Source organism: Oncorhynchus mykiss, chromosome 8, assembly GCF_013265735.2.
Source record: "Oncorhynchus mykiss isolate Arlee chromosome 8, USDA_OmykA_1.1, whole genome shotgun sequence".
In the NCBI taxonomy this organism is placed as follows: domain Eukaryota; kingdom Metazoa; phylum Chordata; class Actinopteri; order Salmoniformes; family Salmonidae; genus Oncorhynchus; species Oncorhynchus mykiss.
Genome location: NC_048572.1, coordinates 70,450,235 through 70,471,961, shown reverse-complemented (window position 1 = coordinate 70,471,961; position 21,727 = coordinate 70,450,235). Strand labels below are relative to the sequence as shown.

Sequence of the window (21,727 nt, the reverse complement as noted above, 5' to 3'; positions counted from 1 at the left end):
ATGGGAAGATGCTTGGGATCTGAAACATGAAACATGGGACCAACACTTTACATGTTGCGTTTATATTTTTGTACAGTATAATAATAAGCCCTAGTATTCTTTTTTGTTGTTGTTGCTATTTCTTATTGTTGTTGCATTGTCGAGAAGGAGCCTGCAAGTAAGCATTTTGTTGGACGATGTATCCTATGCGTATCCCGTACATACAGTGCCTTTGGAAAGTATTCAGACCCCTTGACCTTTTCCACATTTTGTTACGTTACAGCCTTATTCTAAAATGGATTAACAATATTAAAAAAATCAAAACACAATACCCCATAATGACAAAGCGAAAATACGTTTTTTGAAATTTTTAGAAGTTTGTAAATGTGTTAAAAATAAAACAGAAATAGCTTCTTTACATAAGTATTCAGACCCTTTGCTATGAGACTCGAAATTGGGATCAGGTGCATCCTGTGACCATTGATCATCCTTGAGATGTTTCTACAACTTGGAGTCCACCTGTGGTAAATTCAACTGATTGGACATGATTTGGAAAGGCACAAACCTGTCTATATAAAGGTCCCACAGTTGACAGTGCATGTCAGAGCAAAAACCAAGCCATGATGTCGAAGGAATTGTCCATAGAGCTCTGAGACAGGATTGTGATGAGGCAGAGATCTGGGGAAGGGTACCAAAAAATGTCTGCAGCATTTAAGGTCCCCAAGAACACAGTGGCCTCCATCATTCTTAAATGGAAGAAGTTTGGAACCACCAAGACTCTTGCTAGAGCTGGCCGCCCGGCAAAACTGAACAATCGGGGGATAAGGGCCTTGGTCAACCAAGGCCTTTATGGGTAGAGTGGCCAGACGGAAGCCGCTCCTCAGTAAAAGGCACATGACAGCCCGCTTGGAGTTGGCCAAAAGTCACCTAAAGACTCTCAGACCATGAGAAACAAGATTGTCTGGTCTGATGAAACCAAGATTGAACTCTTTGGCCTGAATGCCAAGGGTCACAACCGAAGGAAACCTGGCGCCATTCCTACGGTGAAGCATGGTGGTGGCAGCATCATGCTGTGGGGATGTTTTTCAGCGGCAGGGACTGGGAGACTAGTCAGAATCGAAGCAAAGATGAATGGCGCAAAGTACAGAGAGACCATTCATGAAAACCTGCTCCAGAGTACTCAAGACCTCAGACTGGGGATATGGTTCACTTTCCAACAGTACAATGACCCTTAGCACACAGCCAAGACAACGCAGGAGTGGCTTCGGGACAAGTCTCAGAATGTCCTTGAGTGGCCCAGCCAGTGCCCGGACTTGAAACTGATCTAACATCTCTGGAGAAACTTGAAACTATCTTTGTAGCAACACTCCCCATCCAACCTGACAGAGCTTGAGAGGATCTGCAGAGAAGAATGGGAGAAACTCCCCAGATAAAGGTGTGCCAAGAATGTAGCGTCATACCCAAGAAGACTCAAGGTTATAATCGCTGCCAAACGTGCTTCAACAAACTACCGAGTAAAGGGTCTGAATACTTATGTGAATGTGATATTTCCGTTTTATAAATTTATAAAAATAAATTAGCTAAAATGTCTAAAAAACAGTTTTTGCTTTGTCATTATGGGGTATTGTGTGTAGATTGATGCGGGAGAAAAAAATGATTTAATCAGTTTTAGAATAAGGCTGTAACCTAACAAAATGTGGAAAGTCTGAATACTTCCCGAAGGCACAGTACGTACGACTAATAAATCTTTAAAAACTTTTCATTTTACCACTAGTAGTACTGCCACAGTCACTGGCTAGAGTTTGGCTGCCTTTGCGTGTCCTTGGTGTACTGTGTGGATGGAGCCAAGCTGCTGTCTCCTCCCTGCCCACTGCGATCTGACCTTCCCATGCCTGACCTCTGTCCCCAGTCTGCCAAAGCATCCCTACTGCAGGACTGGAGACGCATACTAATACATGCTGGGATGACAGGGTCATAGCTCTAACCTGGTCAACATATAACAGGGAATTTAATTGAAGGGAAATAAAGATTTGTAATATATTTTGATATATAAAAAAATATATATATATGTTTTGCCTAACCTTCACAATTACTTCACAATTACTTGCATGGAATGTTTTATAAACTAGCCTATTTAAACTAGCCTATTTATAATAGTGTTATGCAGTTAAAAAAATTTTGCTAACAAGGCATTAAACAGAAAAAAACTGAGCGAGCTAGTGAAGCCCATTCATCCCTCTACGATACTCTCACCATTAAAAAAAAACAGACTCTTCACTTAACTAGTATTCCTAACAAATCCACATAATCAACACAAATAAAATGTAACCTATATTAAGACCTCTAGTTTACAGTGCTGTGTTAAATGCATTAGAAGCATGGGCATTAAAGTGAACAGACAGAGAGCCAGGGAGCCAGCCAGCTGTAGAGCTGCTCAGTGCCCCTTCAGTCACACTAAGCCCTGGGCCAGGCTGGGTTCCAGGACGTCTGGATGCAGACCGAGCGTGCAGAGAAAATCCCCAGCATGGCTTTGGCTGGCTAGCTGGGCCAGCCTAGAACCCAACCCCAAAACAGCACCAGAGAGCAATCGGTCAGTCTACAGCCTAACAGGACCCGGTTTCCCGATAGTGATGGAATTTAGGCTTATATGTGTTTGAATGACGCATCATAAAGATAACAACCAAAGACGTCAAAACCATGTCCCTAAACACCATGCTGTATATACAAAGTAAAACGGAACTGTGTCATTACCAGTGGTGGAAAAAGTACCCATTGAGTAAAAGAGTAACGATGCCTTAATTGAAAATAACTAACTTAAAAGTGAAAGTCTACCGCGAAAATACTACTTGAGTAAGTCTAAAAATATTTGGTTTTAAATATACTTAAAACTTCTTTGGGATCGGTGTCCCTTCCACGGGACGGTTGAGTTAACGTAGGCTAATGCGAGCATGAGGTTGTAAGTAACATAAAAATTTCCCAGGACATAGACATATCTGATATTGTCAGAAAGCTTAAAGTCTTGTTAATCTAACTGCACTTTCCAATTTACAGTAGCTATTACAGTGAAAGAATACCATGCTATTGTTTGAGGAGAGTGCACAATTTTGAACATGAAGTTATTAATAAACAAATTAGGCACATTTGGGCAGTCTTGATACAAACTTTTGAACAGAAATACAATGTTTCATTGGATCAGTCTAAAACTGTGCACATACACTGGTGCCATCTAGGGGCCAAAATCTAAATTGCACCTGGGCTGGAGTAATACATTATGGCCTTTCTCCTGCACTTCAAAGACGGTACAAAAAATACAAAAGAACGGTTGGTTTTTTCCTTTGTATTATCTTTTATCAGATCTATTGTGTTATATTCTCCTACATTCCTTTCACATTTCCATAAACTTCAAATTGTTTCCTTTCAAATGGTATTAAGAATATGCAGAACCTTGCTTCAGGGCCTGAGCTACAGGCCGTTAGATTTGGGTATGATATTATGGGCGAAATTTGAAAAAAAGGGGGTTAATCCTTAAGAGGATTATGTATCAAAAGTATAAATAATTTCAAATTGCTTATTTTAAGCAAATAAAATGACACAGTTTCATTATTTATTTATTCATTCACTGATCGCCAGGGGCACATTCCAACACTCAGACATCAATTACAAATGAAGCATGTGTTTAGTGAGTCCACCAGATCAGAGGCAGCCATAAGTGCATGAATTGGAACATTTTCCTGTGATGCTAAACATAAAAAATGTAACAATACTTTTGGGTGTCAAGGAAAAAATATTCAGTAAAGTACTTTATTTTCTTCAGCAATGTAGGGAAGTAAAAGTAGTCAAAAATATAAATAGTAAAGTACAGATACCCCCCAAAAGTACTTAAGTAAAAATACTTAAAAGTACTACTTAAGTACTTTACACCACTGGTCGTTACAGGATGTCCCGTGCTGAAAATTATTCCAGAATATATAGGATAAAAGCATAATGTAGCTCTATAATATATTCAAAGTTTAAAAATAAATATATTAAAAATAAATATAATAATATTATATATATATATATGCAAACAGCACCAGTCAAAAGTTTGGACACACCTACGCATTTAAGGGGTTTATTTTTACTCTTTTCTACATCGTAGAATAAAATTGAAGACATCGAACTATGAAAAAACACAAGGAATCATGCAGTAACCAAAAAAGTGTGAAACATATCTTAATATATTGTTTATTTGAGATTCTTCAGTATAGCAACCCTTTGCACACTCTTGGCATTCTCTCAACCAGCTTCTTCAGGTAATCACCTCATTTCAATTAACAGGTGTGACTTGTTAAAAGTTCAATTGTGGAATTTCTTTCCTTCTTAATGCGTTTGAACAAATGAGTTGTGTTGTGACAAGGTAGGGGTGGTATACAGAAGATAGCCCTATTTGGTAAAAGACCAAGTCCATAATATGGCAAGAACAGCTCAAATAAGCAAAGAAACGACAGTTGATCATTACTTTAAGACATGAAGGTCAGTCAATAAGGAACATTTAAAAGAACTTTGAAAGATTATTCAAGTGCAGTTGCAAAAACCATCAACTGACTCTCATGAGGACCGCCACAGGAAAGGAAGAGCCAGAATTACCTCTGCTGCAGAGGATAAGTTCATTAGAGTTACCAACCTTAGAAATTGCAGCCCAAATAAATGCTTCAGGATTCAAGTAACAGACATCTCAACATCAACTGTTCAGAGGAGACTATGAGAAATCAGGCCTTTGTGGTCAAATTGCTGCAAAAAAAATCACTACTACAGGACACCAATAAGAAGAGACCTGCTTGGGCTAAGAAATATGAAATTAGACCGGTGGAAATCTTTCCTTTGGTCTGATGAGTCCAAATGTGGTTATTTTCTGGTGACACTTAACCAGCATGGCTATCACAGCATTCTGCAGTGATACGCAATCCAATCTGGTTTGTGCTTAGTGGGACTATCATTTGTTTTTCACCAGGACAATGACCCAAAACACACCTCCAGGCTGTGTATGAACTATTTGACCAAGGAGGAGTGTGGTGGAGTGCTGCATCAGATGACCCGATCTCAACCCAACTGAGATGGTTTGGGATGAGTTGGACAGCAGAGTGAAGAAAAAGCAGCCAACATGTGCTCAGCATATGTGGGAACTCCGTCAATACTTTTGGGAAAGCATTCCAAGTGAAGCTGGTTGACAGAATGCCAAGAGTGTGAAAAGCTGTCATCAAGGCAAAGGGTGGCTACTTTGAAGAATCTCAAATAATAAATATATTTGTTTAACACTTTTTTGGTTACTACATGATTCCATATGTGTTATTTTATAGTTGATGTCTTCACTATTATTCTACAATGTAAAAAAATAAAGAAAGCCCCTTGAATGAGTAGGTGTGTCTAAACTTTTGACTGGTACTGTATATTTTTTACACTGTTTTCCCATCAAAAAGGTTCTGTAGCCTATTATGTATTTAAGTGTTTGTATAATTAGGTTTGCCATGCGTTATGTATTTTAAGTGTATTGTGTATGCAATGTTGGTTATGTACATTCTGCATTTCTTCAGTTTGTGTCAACTGTGAAAAATAATTAAAGTCGCTCAATGCCACCTTCGCTATATCAACGTGACCTAAAAATAGGATATAATGACAATGGTTTTCGGAATTGCTCAACAAATCATGAATTGTAGCCTATGGCAGGTAGAAATTGAGAATAAAGAATGCCAATAGATATTCTACAATTAAATAAACATTAAGTAGCCTAGGCTACAAGTTAAGCCACATTTCCATTGACCTAATAGGTTATTTTTAGGTTATTGGTTAGACTAAAGTTTAATGCGTGAGCATTCAGGTAATAGTAGCATATAGGCCTAATAGATACAAATATTGAAGTGGCTCAGATGTAGTCTAATGGCTTAATACTAGGTAGGTCTATCGATTGCACATATATGAAAGTGATGTCAATATATAGCCAGCTTTGGATAGAAAATACCCCAGATCCTTACTCATCTGTCGGTCTCCATAGCTGATGGCCTCTGCCAGGGGGCTCCAGCCCTGGGCATTCTTCACCTTCACAGGGGCATTATGGGCCAGGAGTAGGAGGGCACACTCTGCAGCAAACAAACAAACACACAAACATCACAATTGATCAAACATCATCAAGCTACTTTTAGATGAATTGTTTTTTTTTTCAAATCTAAGTCAATCACCTGTCTCCATGGTCTTTATACTTGGACATTGAACACTCATTTCTGTAGTTAATGACGATAACAGTATATTGGGTCAAGTAACAAGACGTCTACTGACCAGAAGGGCGTTCGATATGGGACCAGCCACTACTATGAGACTACTAGACTATGTAACACACTGCAGTCTGCAGAGATCAGACAGGATGATCTCAGTACAGTAGGACAGGAATTTATCCCAGAAGAAATCCACATGGAGGATTTACTAGAGGAGAGCTGGAGAACATGTTGATTATGTTATGTGAATGGCAAAAAAACATGGCTGGTAGGATGACTTGGAGACATGCCAGAGGTGGGGCATAATGCCCTGCAACATGGCACATCTTCTGTGTCATTTCCTGGTCTTAGGCTTATGGTGCTTTCGAGCTAACTGGGAACTCAGAAAAAAATAGGTCAAATCATGACGTCAGTGATCTTCAGGTCAGACCTCTAAAAAGATGCCAGAGTATCCGACTTGAAATTCCGAGTTGGTTGACCGTTCAAATACATTTTTACACAGTCTGAGCTTGTTTTTTTCCTAGCTCCTAGTTGTCTTGAACACATTTAAGTCGTAGATTTCAGAGTTCCCAGTTGTTTTGAATGTGGCATTAGGCCAGAGATGAGAGTATGGGCCAAAAAATCCTGTCAAACTCTGGTGTCATGTAGTAGTTTAGAGGAAAGTAGTACAGAAGTACAAGTCAGTCTGCTCCAAATGGGAAACAGTTGTTTGCATGTCTCGGTCCTATTCAAATAGGTCTATGTATCTGTTATTCTCCATATCAGATATTCTTGATTACCAGAAGTCAAAGCCCTTACCTTTGTGACCCATCATCACAGCTACGTGAAGAGGTGTGTTTCCTAGAAAGAGAGAGAATGACCAGTTATGAAATTATTGATGTCACAGCTAGTGCAGGTGCACATGGACAATGTTTATGTTTAACTCAACACAGCTAGTAAGCAAGTACTGACTATGTTAGTCAAAAAAAGTGCCAGCTAAAATGCAATGGATACAAAACTAGAAGTGATAACCTATACGGTTTCCTATTCCATGTACTAAATTCGGGTTACCATGCACACTCACCATGCACATCTTTCTGGGAGATGTTCTGGGTCCGAATGAGTGAGGACAAGCGACGCACATCTCCTCTGAACACACATTCGTGAACAGGGAATTCCAAATTCAAGTCCTCATTACCATTGGTTAGAATGATGGGATTCTTGTTATAGTCATCGATGATAGTACCAACTGATTGATTGGCATTGGTATTGTTTGCATTGATATTCGATAGCTGCTGCTGCAGTGCCATAGGTTTCACCGTCTTGTTATGGTTCTTGTTTGATTTGTACGTGATGGCGGTACCGTTGGGGGTTGGAGAGGTTATTGTTCCATTTGTAGATTCATCAAATGTTTCCATTAACGTTATAGACCCATCCTTACTAGGCTTGTTGTTATGGTCTTTCCGCAATGTGCGAATCTTTTCCCCTGTCATGATTTAACGTTACTAGCCAGCAAGGAGACTAGCTACTTCAGATGAATATTGTATTATGTTGACTATGGTTGTCAATGACAGCTGCAATAGCTACCTTAATAGCTATCTATTTGCCTAACCTAGCTAGATTGCAGTTTTTCAACCATATAATGGATGTGGGTGTTACAACAGAAACAACACACACGTAAAAACAAAACAACTGGAAAAGATACTCTCAAGATCGTTAACACACGATTAAGAATGAAAATACCAAATTATTCGGCGACATCCTTGATAAAATTCGTTTCAAAATGTCCCAATTGCATCTTGCAGTGCGGTAGTTTGCTTGCTAACGTTTGCTCGCAAGATTAGAAACCTTCCGATTGAAAAGCGTTCTTAATTCCTCAGTGGTGAAAAGACCATCTACCATCTTCCGCTTAGTATCTCGCGAGAATAAAAAGCATCAAAACCACATTCCTTAGATATCGCGATAATTAGTTGAACAGCATCTTTTATTTTTTAGAAACACCAAATAAATATTTAACGCACACAAAATATATTGTAGTAAACTCATGATGATATATATACAATTTAAAAGCACCAGCATAAGATATAATTTACAGAATTTGTTCTCAAACATGATTCTGGCAATTTTTTCGACGCCTACTAGGGGTCTTGAATTAACATACGTCATCTACACGCGCCATATTTTTGTTGTTTGCCAAGCTTTCAGAAATTTTGTTTTGGAACGCAAATAAATAATGCCTCCAAAGAATAAGCAGAAGAAAGTGATTCATCAAGATGAACTGCGTCGGTTGATGAGAGAGAAACAAAAGCAAACGATAGATAAGAAGCGTGTCGAATCCCCTTATGCCAAGTACAACAGTCTCGATCATCTTAGCTGCGTACTCTGCAACGAGCGGGTAAAGAATGAAATATTGTGGCAGACTCACGTTCTTGGAAAACAGCATAAGGAGAAGGTTGCCGAGCTCAAGGGGTCTAAACAAAGTTCAACAGGTCACGGACCCCAGCCCCCGCTGAAAAGGAAAGCATTGGATTCTGAAGACACGAATGGGAAAAAGTCTAAACCTGTGGCAGGTAACGAGCAGGCATCTACGTCGTCAGGGTTGCCTGATGTTTTCTTTGCGAAACCTGCTCCGCCTGGGCCGAAGAAACTAACTGGAATTTTGAAAAAAACATCTACTGGACTGAGTCTTCTGGCCGGAGTCTATAATGAAGACGAAGAGGAGGCTGGTGACTCTTCTGACCTAGGGGCAGCCTCCAGCTCGGGTGTGCAGAAGGGGACACCTGCCCCAGGACTCCCAGCTGATTTCTTTGACAACGGCACCATTCCAGCTGTCCCAGCTGCCTCTCATTCCGGGTCTATCCTCAAACCAGATGAAACTGAGAAGAGTGTGGAGAAGAAGGAAAATACACCTGAAGCACTACCAGAAGGCTTCTTTGACGACCCAGTGAGAGATGCCAAAGTCCGCAATGTTGACGCTCCAAAAGATCAAATGGATAAGGAGTGGGAAGAGTTCCAAAAGGAAATGCGGCAGGTGAACACTAAATCAGAGGCCATTGTAGCCGAGGATGACGAGGAGGGACGTTTTGAGCGTCAGATTGATGAAATCGATGAGCAAATCGAATGTTACCGGAGGGTTGAGGTATTGAGAGATAAGCAAGATGTGGTGAAGAAGGTTGTGAAGGAGAAGACCGAAGACCAGGAAGACTCCCGGGGAAGCGATGAGGAGGATGAAGAAGAGCTGCTCCACTTGCTGTCAAGAGACTGGAGGGCTAAAGGGGCCCTTGCTTAAAATTGCTGGGTCCTTTTGAACCGAATAGGGTCAATGTTTCTCCAGATTGTAAATAAAATTGCAAAGTTGCAAAGGAGCCAGCTTCTTTCCTCTGTCAATGACAAACCTTTGTTGAGGATTTTGAATGTCTAAGTGTTGTCTTGTACAGTTATGTCTATAGTACCAGTCAAATGTTTGGACACAGCTATTCATTCAAGGGTTTTTCTTTATTTTTTTTTACTATTTTCTACATTGTAGAATAATAGTGAAGACATCCAACCTATGAAATAACACATGGAATCATGCGGTAACCAAGTCAAAATAGATTTTATATTTGAGATTCTTCAAAGTAGCTACCCATTCCTTGTTGACAGCTTTGCACTCTCAACCATCTTCATGAGGAATGCTTTTCCAACAGTCTTGAAGGAGTTCCCACATATTCTGAGCACTTGTTGGCTGCTTTTCCTTCACTCTGCGGTCCAACTCATTGGGTTGAGGTCGGGTGATTGTGGAGGCCAGGTCATCTGATGTAGCACTCCATCACTCTCCTTGTATATTTGAGATTCAAAGTAGCCATCCTTTGCCTTGACTGTCAGCGTTGCACACTCTTGGCACTCTCTCAACCAGCTTCATGAGGTAATCAGCTGGAATGCATTTCAATTAACAGCTGTGCCTTGTTAAAAGTTAATTTGTATAACTTCTTTCTTTAATGCGTTTGAGACAATCAGTTGTGTTGTGACAAGGCAGCGGTGGTATACAGAAGATAGCCCTATTTGGTAAAATACCAATTCCATAGTATGGCAAGAACAGCTCAAATAAGTAAAGAGAAACAACAGTCCATCATTACTTTAAGACATGAAGGTAAGTCAATCTTTGGAATTTAAGGCACTGTCCTTTGGTCTGATAAATCCAAATTAGATTTTTGGTTCCAACCACCGTGTCTTTGTGAGACGCAGAGCAGGTTATCGGATGATCTCTGCATGTGTAGTTCCCACCGTGAAGCATGGAGGTGTGATGGTGCTTTTCTGGTGACACTGTCCTTGATTTATTTAGAATAAGTCACACTTAACCAGCATGCCTACCACAGCATTCTGCAGCAATACGCCATCCCATCTGGTTTGTGCTTAGTGGGACTATCATTTGTTTTTCAACAGGACATTCACGCAAAGCACACCTCCAGGCTGTGTAAGGGCTATTTGACCAAGAAGAAGAGTGATACATCAGATGACCTGGCCTCAACCCAATTAATATGGTTTGGGATGAGTTGAACCGCAGAGTGAAGGAAAAGCAGCCAACAAGTGCCCAGCATATGTTGGAAAAGCATTCCTCATGAAACTGGTTGAGAGAATGCCAAGAGTGTTTAAAGCTGTCATCAAGGTGAAGGGTGGCTAGTTTGAAGAATCTCAAATATGAAATATACCTTCATTTGTTTAAACTTTTGATTATTACATGATTGTGTGTTATTTCATAGTTTGCACTATTATTCTACATTGTAGAAAATAGTAAAAAATTAAAAGTAGGTGTCCAACCTTTACTGGTACTGTATATAAAACTTGCTCTTGTGGTAAATGCTGTTTTTCTAATGTTACACACATGCAGAAAGCACCATGCGTATGAAATACTGTACTATCAGCACTTATTAAAAAAAATGTTGGGAGCCAAATCCTCAATTCTCATTTCTGGAGCCCTCAACACAAATCAACCCCATGGTTAAATGCACACCAACTTAGTGTCTGCTGTGGTTGCACAATGAATATACAATCACAGCTGAGACCAAATGCACAAACAAACCGTTTATGCCGTTTATGGTGTATGGTCGTCATTATCGGAACCTTGGAGCATACTGGTGGGCCTACATGATACACATTATTCCAAAACAAAAACAACAGTCCTTTATAAATAACCTTCACTAGAATACTAACATTTGAAAGTATGGAAACTAAATAGATTGTCAAATCCTTGTAATCCACATTTTCACTTTAATTAGTGCTCACACAACACGTTCATAAAATCCCCACAGTATCCCCAAAGCACATAGCTTTATAGGAACAATATTCCTGTCGGAAACCAAAATGGCAATTCTAAATCTGTTTGCCCTAATTTTTTGTTCCAGAACTCCACCCGATTATCCTGCAGAGCCAAATTACCCTCAAACAGTCCTCTATGTTAAAATCGATACATTAGACAGTTATATTATTAGCAACATGCAAAGCACAACTTAATACAATCATTTCCATTAAAGTACTATGCTGAGGATTTTCTACAGACCTCTATGCAGCCCCCCCCCAAACAGGTCAATCTTACAGGATGCCATATTAAAAAGTCTACCATATTTACATAATACAACAGTGTTGAGTGAGTAGACATGTCCTGATTTGTACATTTGCATTTTAGAATGTAACGGCCCACACAAAAGAACAAGGTTAAGTTGAGAGAGATCAGTGCTTCTATAACTACCTGTTACATTATCACAACCAGGGGTGCCTACTTCTGTCTCTTCATCTGTACTACACACAACACTAATATACAGCAAATTGAAGCTAACACTCCACTTGTATGAATCCATTAACATTGTATTATTTCTACATATGCTTCAGGAGTTAATATTTCAAGGTGACTCAAACTAGTTAAAAGAGCATGTTTATAGCCCTTAGAATTTTGCAGACTTAATAAAAAATGGGTTAAGGATACGTTTAGTCTCGGTGTTACAATAAAATGCAGAAAATAACTCAAGACACTAAACAAAACAAGCAATAAGCAAAGACTAACTGAACTTACCTAAATGGGAAAGTTTGTGGTAGGTACTAGATTCTGATAAGTTATATTTTGGTTAAGTCATGATGTCCCTATTCAACCATTCATTTCACATCAACTTCACTTGTCATCAATCAAAAAATGTGATTTCGGAAATGTACATTTTGTAAACTGTTTTGCCAAATAATAAGAAACAAACCTATCTGGGTAGCTGACTGTAGCTTAAGTGTGTAGGGGAGCATGCCAGTTCCACTGTTCCACATTCAGCTTGTTATTAAATACTCAGTTCAATAAAAGTGCAGCCATCATTACTGTGAGGCACATACACAAACAACAGAGATGACCTCTCCCTGTTCAATACTGTGCTCTGCAGCCTCAGCCAGTTCTTCTCACAGACCTGCAGCAGCTTTTAGTTCAGCCAGTGAGAACCTCTGGTCCCCGTCTTTGTCGTAGCGTTCCAGGCTACGGTGGTCTGGTGTTGCGGTGTCAAAGAGTTTCCTCAGGACTTGGTAAGACATTCCCTGAGAGGTGGGGTCGGTCCCTGTGTGCTCAAAGAGCTCATTGAGATCTAGTAGAAGTAGAAGTTTCAGGTAATTGTTCATTGGCCACAAATTAAAATGTACGCATTCCTTGCTCAAGCACACTGTCAATCAGAGATTCATATCTGCATTTCTCCTTAATTGTAGATGCAGGATACTCTGTATATGACTAAGATTTTGATGTATGATCACAGATATGAAACTTCATAACTAAACGTTTATCCAATACCTTTCAAAGAGTTAACTCCAGGAAATGACACAGTTTTAAAGTTTTCTATTCCAGACTCTCTCTTGGAGCGATTTGATGTCAAAAACCGTGGACGTCTTGTTGGCTTTGAACCTGTGGAGGAGAAAGAACAGGACAGTCATCCACAGGTAACATTGTACTTCACTATACTTATTTCTTATGAAAATGTCATGGACAAATAAGCGCTCCTGTCTGATCTTATTATACCATGTGTAGCTTCTGAAGTTGCTGCGTTAATTCCATCTGCATTGGTGTCTCGCTCTGTAACTGGGTCCTTTACTGGTACGGTTGCATCTCCACTGACGGGCACTGGTTCAACGACCTCCACAAGGTCCTTAAATAGGTTGAAAGATACCTTTAGTTTTATATTATTTTACTTTTTTTTAGCATGAAGTGATTATAACAATTGTTGGTGTGTAACTAGGAATCATGAATGTTACAATGTAAAATGCATTTCGACATTAGAACAATAACAACAGAACTTATCTAGGCACATAGCCACCGAGGGTCAAGCAGCTCTTGCTACATACTACTCTACGAGTCTGTATCTTATCTTCTGTGTGCCTTGACAGAAACATGACCCACTTCCAACCCATTACTCACACTGAATTGTGTTGTTTGGGCAGAGCCCTGCTCTATAAAAGACACCCTCTGAGTGAGGTTGGACACAGAGGTGTGGAGACTGTGGATCTGGTCACCGGTCCATGCGTGGTACAGTGTCTGGGTCGTGTTAACCTCGCTCACAACCTCTCTCAGGTGAGTTACGTCCTGTAACAATACAACATAAAAACATGCATAAACTCAGCAAAAAAAGAAACATCCTTATTTCAGGACCCTCTTTCAAAGATATTTCGTAAAAATCCAAATAACTTCACAGATCTTCATTGTAAAGGGTTTAAACACTGTTTCCCATGCTTGTTCAATGAACCATAATTAATGAACATGCACCTGTGGAAAGGTCATTAAGACACTAACAGCTTACAGACAGTAGGTACAGTTCTGAAAACATAGGATACTAAAGAGGCCTTTCTACTGACTCTGAAAAACAAAACAACAAGATACCTAGGGTCCCTGCTCATCTGCGTGAACGTGCCTTAGGCATACTGCAAGGAGGTATGAGGACTGCTGATATGGCCAGGGCAATAAATAGCCATTTCCATACTGTGAGACGCCTAAGACAGCGCTACAGGGAGACAGGATGGACAGCTGATCATCCTTGCAGTGCCAGACCACGTGTAACAACACCTGCACAGGATCAGTACATCCGAACATCACACCTGCGGGACAGGTACAGGATGGCAACAACAACTGCCCGAGTTACACCAGGAACGCACAATCCCTCCATCAGTGCTCAGACTGTCCGCAATAGGCTACCAATGACTTGCCACTGAACAAAGCATCTGTGTTCATGTATGCTGATGACTCAACCACATAAGCATCAGCAACCACAACTAATAAAGTCGCTGAAACCCTTAAAGAGTTGCAGTCTGTTTTGGAATGGGTGGCCAGTAATAAACTGGTCCTGAACATCTCTAAAACTAAGAGCATTGAATTTTGTACAAATCATTGCTTAAGTTCTAGACCTCAGTTGAATCTGGTAATGAATGGTGTGGCTGTTGACCAAGTTGAAGAGACTTAAGTACTTGGTGTTACCTTAGATTGTAAACGGTCATGGTCAAAACATATAGATTCAATGGTTGTAAAGATGGGTGAGAGGTCCGTCTGTAATAAATAGATGCTCTGTTTTTTTGACTCCACACACCGGCTCTAGTTTTGTCTATTCTTGATTATTGTCCAGTCTTATGGTCCAGTGCTGCAAGGAAATAGCTAGTTAAGCTGCAGCTGGCCCAGAACAGAGTGGCACATCTTGCTCTTCATTGCAATCAGAGAGCTGATATAAATATTATGCATGTCAGCCTCTCTTGGCTAACGGAACCCAAACTGGCTGCGCACGTGCGCCATCATGCATACATTTATTTTGTCCCCCCACACCAAACGCAATCACAACACGCAGGTTAAAATATCAAACTCTGAACCAATTACATTCATTTGAGGACAGGTCGAAAAGCCTTAAACATTTATGGCAATTTAGCTAGTTAGCTTGCACTTGCTAGCTACTTTGCTTTATTTAGCTAGCTTGTGGTTGCTAGCTAATTTGTCCTGGGATATAAACATTGAGTTGTTATTTTACTTGAAATGTACAAGGTCCTCTACTCCGACAATTAATCCACACATAAAACGGTCATCTCTCCTCCTTCTAGGGTTTTTCTTCTCAACTTTATATTGCGATTGGCAACTTTCATAAATTAGGTGCATTACCGCCACTGACCTCATTCGTCTTTCAGTCATTCACGTGTGTATAACCAATGAGGAGATGGCACGTGGGTATCTGCTTCTTAAAACCAATGAGGAGATGGGAGAGGCAGGACTTGCAGCGCGATCTGCGTCACAAATAGAACTGACTTCTATTTTAGCCCTTGGCAACGCAGACGCTCGTTGGTGAGTGCGAGCGATGTAAGAGTTGACTGCATCACTTCTTTGTATAAGAAACATTGTGTTGAAAATTCCCAAATTGTTGGCATAGTCAACTTATACACAGCTCTGACACACACACTTACCCCACCAGACATGCCACCAGAGGTCTTTTCACAGTCCCCAAATCCAGAACAAATTCAAGAACGCATACAGTATTATAGAGCCATTATTGCATGGAACTCCGTTCCATTTTATATTGCTAAAATAAACAGCAAACCTGGTTTAAAAAAAACAGATAAAGCAACACCTCACGGCACAACACCTCTTCGCTATTTGACCTAGATTTGTGTGTATGCATTGATATGTAGGCTACGTGTGCCTTTAAAAAATATATATATGTCGTTCTGCCTTGAGCTGTTCTTGTCCACTTATCTGTTCTGTATTATGTCATGTTTCATTTGAACACCAGGAAGTGTAGCTGCTGCTTTTGCAACAGCTAATGGGGATCCTAATAAAATACCAAATAATGATCACAGGCTGTGCAGGACACTTTAGAAGTCAGAGGGTGCACGGAGGGACAGAATTTTAGCACTTTAGTAAGCATTTACTGATATAAAAATGTGATTAAATAAATTCTCCATGTGGTCTACTGGTATATTAAAAAGGCACTTCATTGTATATTACAGGCTTTTAAAAATTCTATATTGGTGCACAATTTTTACTCAAAGGGATGCTAAAGGCTCTAATTTTGTGGAACGACCCCAGTATAGGCTTTAGCTTACTGGGCTAACACAGTCTTGTGACATGCAGGAGACCTGGTTCGATCCCAGTCAGTCACAAGAGCTAGATTAAATAGGGAGTGGAAAGGCTATCCTTAGAAGGGCTATTCAACTATATTCTTATGGGGGCCAAATTATGTGTATTACACAGTCTGTGATCATCAAAGCAGGGAACAGAAGGCACACCCATGTTCCAGAGTCTTAGCTTTTAGGAATGGGTCAGAATAGCTTATAGCCAAAACGGTTAAAACACTAGAGCCAAATTCATAGTTAGAAAATAAATTCAACATGCCACATTGGCTTCAGAAACTGCCAGAAGCATCTATTTACCACAGAGTTTGATTCTATCGGTTCTCCTCTACCTTTCCTGGCTGGCAAAGTACCAGGATGTTGTCTCTGGTTTTGAATCTGAATATATAGAATTACATTTGAAAACATCTGAGAAGTTGAATATATGAAACTTTGATTAACTTGAAATAATAATTTGTAAACTGGATGCTCACACAATGACTAATATCTACCATATTTAAACTGAATTTATAAATATTGAATTTGAATGTACATGTAAAAAATTCACTGAATGCAATATTCATTAAATTCAGTTTTAAAATCAGGAAATAAAAGTTCAATTGCTGAATTTCATGATTTAAATTGTACATTGTAAATGCAAAAATATTCCATTCAAATTCAATATCCTAATATAAATTTAAAGTGATGGAATTAAAATACAATATTTTGGTACTAAAATCGCTGCATAACTAGAAGTTGTATAATCTCTCATTGAGATCATTCTGCAGCTCATGCATTTGGCCACTGACACGACTAACTGGTACTCTAACGCTAACTGTGCAGGTACAAGCTGAAGAAAATGGGCTGTAAAGGAAGCTAGTATTTCTATTTTCTTTACCATAGTCATCTTTAGATCATCCATTTCTTTCTTCTGGTCCGCAAGGGTTGTCTGCATTGTCTGGACATCATGTTGCACACTGGTTAACGTGCTGCCGATTGTAGCTACACTCTGCAAAAAAAAACATTTGTGTTTGACGCAAATAATGGTAAATTGGCAGTAATTCTAAACAAATACAGTGGGGCAAAAAGTATTTAGTCAGCCACCAATTGTGCAAGTTCTCCCACTTAAAAAGACGAGACCTGTAATTTTCATCATAGGTACACTTCAACTATAACAGACAAAACGAGAAGAAAAAAAATCCAGAAAATCACATTGTAGGATTTTTTATGAATTTATTTGCAAATTATGGTGGAAAATAAGTATTTGGTCACCTACAAACAAGCAAGATTTCTGGCTCTCACAGACCTTAACTTCTTCTTTAAGAGGCTCCTCTGTCCTCTACTCGTTACCTGTATTAATGGCACCTGTTTTTAACTTATCAGTATAAAAGACACCTGTCCACAACCTCAAACAGTCACACTCCAAACTCCACTATGGCCAAGACCAAAGAGCTGTCAAAAGACACCAGAAACAAAATTGTAGACCTGCACCAGGCTGGGAAGACTGAATCTGCAATAGGTAAGCAGCTTGGTTTGAAGAAATCAACTGTTGGAGCAATTATTAGGAAATGGAAGACATACAAGACCACTGATAATCTCCCTCGATCTGGGGCTCCACGCAAGATCTCACCCCGTGGGGTCAAAATGAACACAAGAACGGTGAGCAAAAATCCCAGAACCACACGGGGGGACCTAGTGAATGACCTGCAGAGAGCTGGGACCAAAGTAACAAAGCCTACCATCAGTAACACACTACGCCGCCAGGGACTCAAATCCTGCAGTGCCAGACGTGTCCCCCTGCTTAAGCCAGTACATGTCCAGGGCCGTCTGAAGTTTGCTAGAGAGCATTTGGATGATCCAGAAGAAGATTGGGAGAATGTCATATGGCCAGATGAAACCAAAATATAACTTTTTGGTAAAAACTCAACTTGTCGTGTTTGGAGGACAAAGAATGCTGAGTTGCATCCAAAGAACACCATACCTACTGTGAAGCATGGGGGTGGAAACATCATGCTTTGGGGTTGTTTTTCTGCAAAGGGACCAGGACGACTGATCCGTGTAAAGGAAAGAATGAATGGGGCCATGTATCGTGCGATTTTGAGTGAAAACCTCCTTCCATCAGCAAGGCATTGAAGATGAAACGTGGCTGAGTCTTTCAGCATGACAATGATCCCAAACACACCGCCCGGGCTTCGTATGAAGCATTTCAAGGTCCTGGAGTGGCCTAGCCAGTCTCCAGATCTCGACCCCATAGAAAATCTTTGGAGGGAGTTGAAAGTCCGTGTTGCCCAGCAACAGCCCCAAAACATCACTGCTCTAGAGGAGATCTGCATGGAGGAATGGGCCAAAATTTGACCTCTGTTGGCAATGACAAAGGGTATATAACAAAGTATTGAGAAACTTTTGTTATTGAACAAATACTTATTTTCCACCATAATTTGCAAATAAATTCATTAAAAATCCTACAATGTGATTTTCTGGATTTTTTCCCCCTCATTTTGTCTGTCATAGTTGAAGTGTACCTATGATGAAAATTACAGGCCTCTCATCTTTTTAAGTGGGAGAACTTGCACAATTGGTGGCTGACTAAATACTTTTTTGCCTCACTGTATGTCCACTACTTCTTAATCTGAAAACTGTTTTACCTTTTGGAGCTCTTCAACTGTAGTTGGAAGGTTGATCAAGTCTGAGGCTGATTTGATGTTGGCCTTTAGGTGGTTCACTGCAGAGTCCAGCAAACTGATCTAATGGAATGGAGCAGAACATTCAATTACACTTGGGAAACACATTTCACTTCACATTCACGCTGAGCTTAGAGACACCCACTTTTTCCAAGTTTGGAATTCTTAACCTCAACCTCAATTCAACCTGCCATGGTGTGGCAGGTTGCATATGAATGGCCATGAATGATTACACTTTTGTGTGTACATAACGGGGGTGGATGGGATAACACTTTCCCTTCACTAAAACAACTTTACCTTTCTGTTCATCTCCGTAAGGTTGGACCACAGTTTGTTCAGACCCTTGTCTCCACTTTCAATATCCTCCAGCTTTCTCTGTTTCATCTTCAGATCTTCACTTAGTTTTGGTATTTCATGTGATGACACTTTCTGGCTGGATTCCACTGTGGAGAGAAGATACATCAAGTGAATAACAATTTACTAAAACTGCAGTTACTGGGTTGTTTGATTGTAAAACTCAGCAATAAGTGATGGCTGTGCAAAGGTTACCCTACTCTTTATTACAAGGTAAACTAGGGTTAGTGTGTAGCCACAAGAGTAACTGAATTGTAATTGTAACTGAATTCTTGATTTAACCCAAAAGGCTGTGTCTGAAGGTTGGCAGGTGACAGATAGCATGCTAGTAGGTAGACTAGTGGTTAGAGCGTTGGGCCAGTAACCGAAAGGTTGCTAGATCGAATCCCCGAGCTAATATGTCGACAAGGCTGTCCCTAGGCCGTCATTGTAAATAAGAATTGTTTCTTAACTGACTTGCCTAGTTAAATAAAACAATTGTTCATGGTAGCGAGCCTGTTTCAAATGACAAAGTTAGCGAGCCAGCCAGCTAGCTAGACTAGTTGGCTAATAAGGTTAAACAAAATAGATGACAGGTCTTATCTGATGGCTTACTAGTATGCAGCTTTTCTTTGAGGGAGTCAAGGTCTTCTTTCAGAGCAATCTGCATCCATAGCAGCCCGGCACAAGCCATAACACAGGCAGCCAGTATGATGAACAGGATCAAGGGATAGCAGACATTGCAACACTGCACGTAACTTATCCTATGATTAATTAGAAACACATAGTTTGCATTAATATTTTACAGTCACACTCATGCATCATTAATAAACATAATTCTACAGGTTTACTGAGACTAAGTACAAGTTTGATCACTTACTTCCCGAAAGCAGCGACAGTACCAAGGTTGCTGAATTCCTCTTCATCTGAACTTGATTCGGATTCTGAGTCTGGGGGCTCGGTTCGTAGGAGCCTGTGGCCGGACCCCTTCTTGGTTTTCTTCCTTTTACTGTCCCCAAGTCCGATCAATGCATTAAGCTCCTTCCTCTTCTTCATCTTCTTCTGTGGGGTCAGCGAACCCGCTGAGCCCGACTTAAACCCGACCAAATCCAACGTTTTGTCCAGTTTGGTTGTTGTAAATAACGTCCTTTAGCTAACGTTAGCCAGTAGCGTTAGTGTTGATAAGCTGATTGGTTCCGCCAACTAGGCTAGTTAGCTTACTTTGTAACTTTAAAACAGGCTAGCTACAACGAACTGCCAATCACGTATGGTAACTAAGCATATTAGACAATTATAGTAGCATACTATTTTGAAAACTCGTAGTACTAGCTAGGTCAACGTCTGAAATAGTGAGCTAACGTTACCCAGCGGTTAGCTAACTAACGTTACAGTTCCAGCTGAGCTAGCTACCTGACAGCGGCCGCACAACCAAGTTAAAATGGCGATTTCGAGATAACGTTACTACACAGCAAAATATGGTGTACAGTCAGTATAAACTATAAATCAACTCACTTCTAGTACCACGACCAATATAATATAAACCTTACCAAAATGGTTTACATTTCTGTGCAGTCGTAAATTGATCTGACGCACTACCTGGATAAAACAATCTTGTTTTGATGGTGAACATCTTGACAGGGCATCGCTAAACTGGCACCTGATTGGTTGAATTCCCTTCTCTGTACTCCCATGTTTTGATACTGCCCCCAACAGGTGTGGCACATTTTTCATTGTTCTTAAATTTCTTTACATTATGAAATTATCCTCTCTACAAATACCAGATATTGTACATTGACTACCATCTCTGTGAATAAATTCCCTGACTTGAACAATTTCTTAAATTGAATTTGACGATTTGAAAACATATGGTTTTGAACATACATTTAATTACACTGGAACTTCCATGGTCAGGGGCACCGCCAGGGATTTTGGGCCCCATGAAAATATATCACATTGGGCCCCGCCACCACAGGCCACACCAACCCTGCGCAATTGCTGTAACCACACCACCAGAACTAAATCAAAGCTTTAAATAACTCTACATTTGCAGGCTTGCAACTCTCCTGTAATCCAAGATTTACTGTACGATATTTACTGACAGTGAGCAGTGAAAATATAACAATGTGCAGACATGCATGCAAAATTCTGCAGTGGAATTCACTATTTGATGCAAGACTGATACCCTCTATAAGAAATGTGCTAAAGGCCATCTTTTACAGTCTAAATGTCATTTTTATGGAAAATTCTATTAACATTAATGTATAACTTAAAATAAATATAACTTAAATATACATGAACCTTTTCAATTAAAATAAATTAACATTATCATCTATAGAATGATATAACAAGCAAAATAATAAAAATCAGCAGCAGATTTTTGAACTATTATAGTATCTAGTATCTATCTAGTATACATACCAGCTAGAAAATAAGCAGCTG

At 39.9% G+C, this 21,727-nt stretch overlaps 3 protein-coding genes across 3 annotated transcripts in view; 1 reads left to right on the top strand and 2 right to left on the bottom strand.

The window, feature by feature from the left end:
- Nucleotides 1-8,114, bottom strand: part of LOC110530455 (ankyrin repeat domain-containing protein 13C) — a 29,251-nt gene extending 21,137 nt beyond the window's left edge. Inside the window, exons 1-3 of the mRNA XM_021613522.2 lie at nucleotides 7,288-8,114; nucleotides 7,023-7,064; nucleotides 5,988-6,092 (exon numbers count right to left, since the gene is read on the bottom strand). Of these exons, the coding sequence (XP_021469197.1) occupies nucleotides 5,988-6,092; nucleotides 7,023-7,064; nucleotides 7,288-7,696 (556 nt within the window). The 5' untranslated portion in view covers nucleotides 7,697-8,114. The remainder of the gene's footprint in view (nucleotides 1-5,987; nucleotides 6,093-7,022; nucleotides 7,065-7,287) is intronic.
- Nucleotides 8,115-8,346: 232 nt separating this feature from the next.
- On the top strand, nucleotides 8,347-9,568 carry LOC110530457 (zinc finger protein 830). Its single transcript, XM_021613533.2, has one exon. It carries the CDS (start codon nucleotides 8,437-8,439, stop codon nucleotides 9,490-9,492), a length of 1,056 nt encoding a protein of 351 aa, XP_021469208.2. The 5' UTR covers nucleotides 8,347-8,436; the 3' UTR covers nucleotides 9,493-9,568.
- Nucleotides 9,569-11,427: 1,859 nt separating this feature from the next.
- LOC110530454 (EF-hand calcium-binding domain-containing protein 14) lies at nucleotides 11,428-20,955 on the bottom strand. Its single transcript, XM_021613521.2, has 9 exons — nucleotides 20,169-20,955; nucleotides 19,904-20,052; nucleotides 19,253-19,398; nucleotides 18,920-19,018; nucleotides 17,173-17,283; nucleotides 13,615-13,779; nucleotides 13,219-13,345; nucleotides 12,994-13,104; nucleotides 11,428-12,793 (listed from the first exon to the last, which is right to left on the bottom strand). The coding sequence occupies exons 1-9, from the start codon at nucleotides 20,342-20,344 to the stop codon at nucleotides 12,615-12,617; spliced, it is 1,263 nt and encodes a 420-aa protein (XP_021469196.1). The 5' UTR covers nucleotides 20,345-20,955; the 3' UTR covers nucleotides 11,428-12,614.
- Nucleotides 20,956-21,727: the final 772 nt, after the last annotated feature.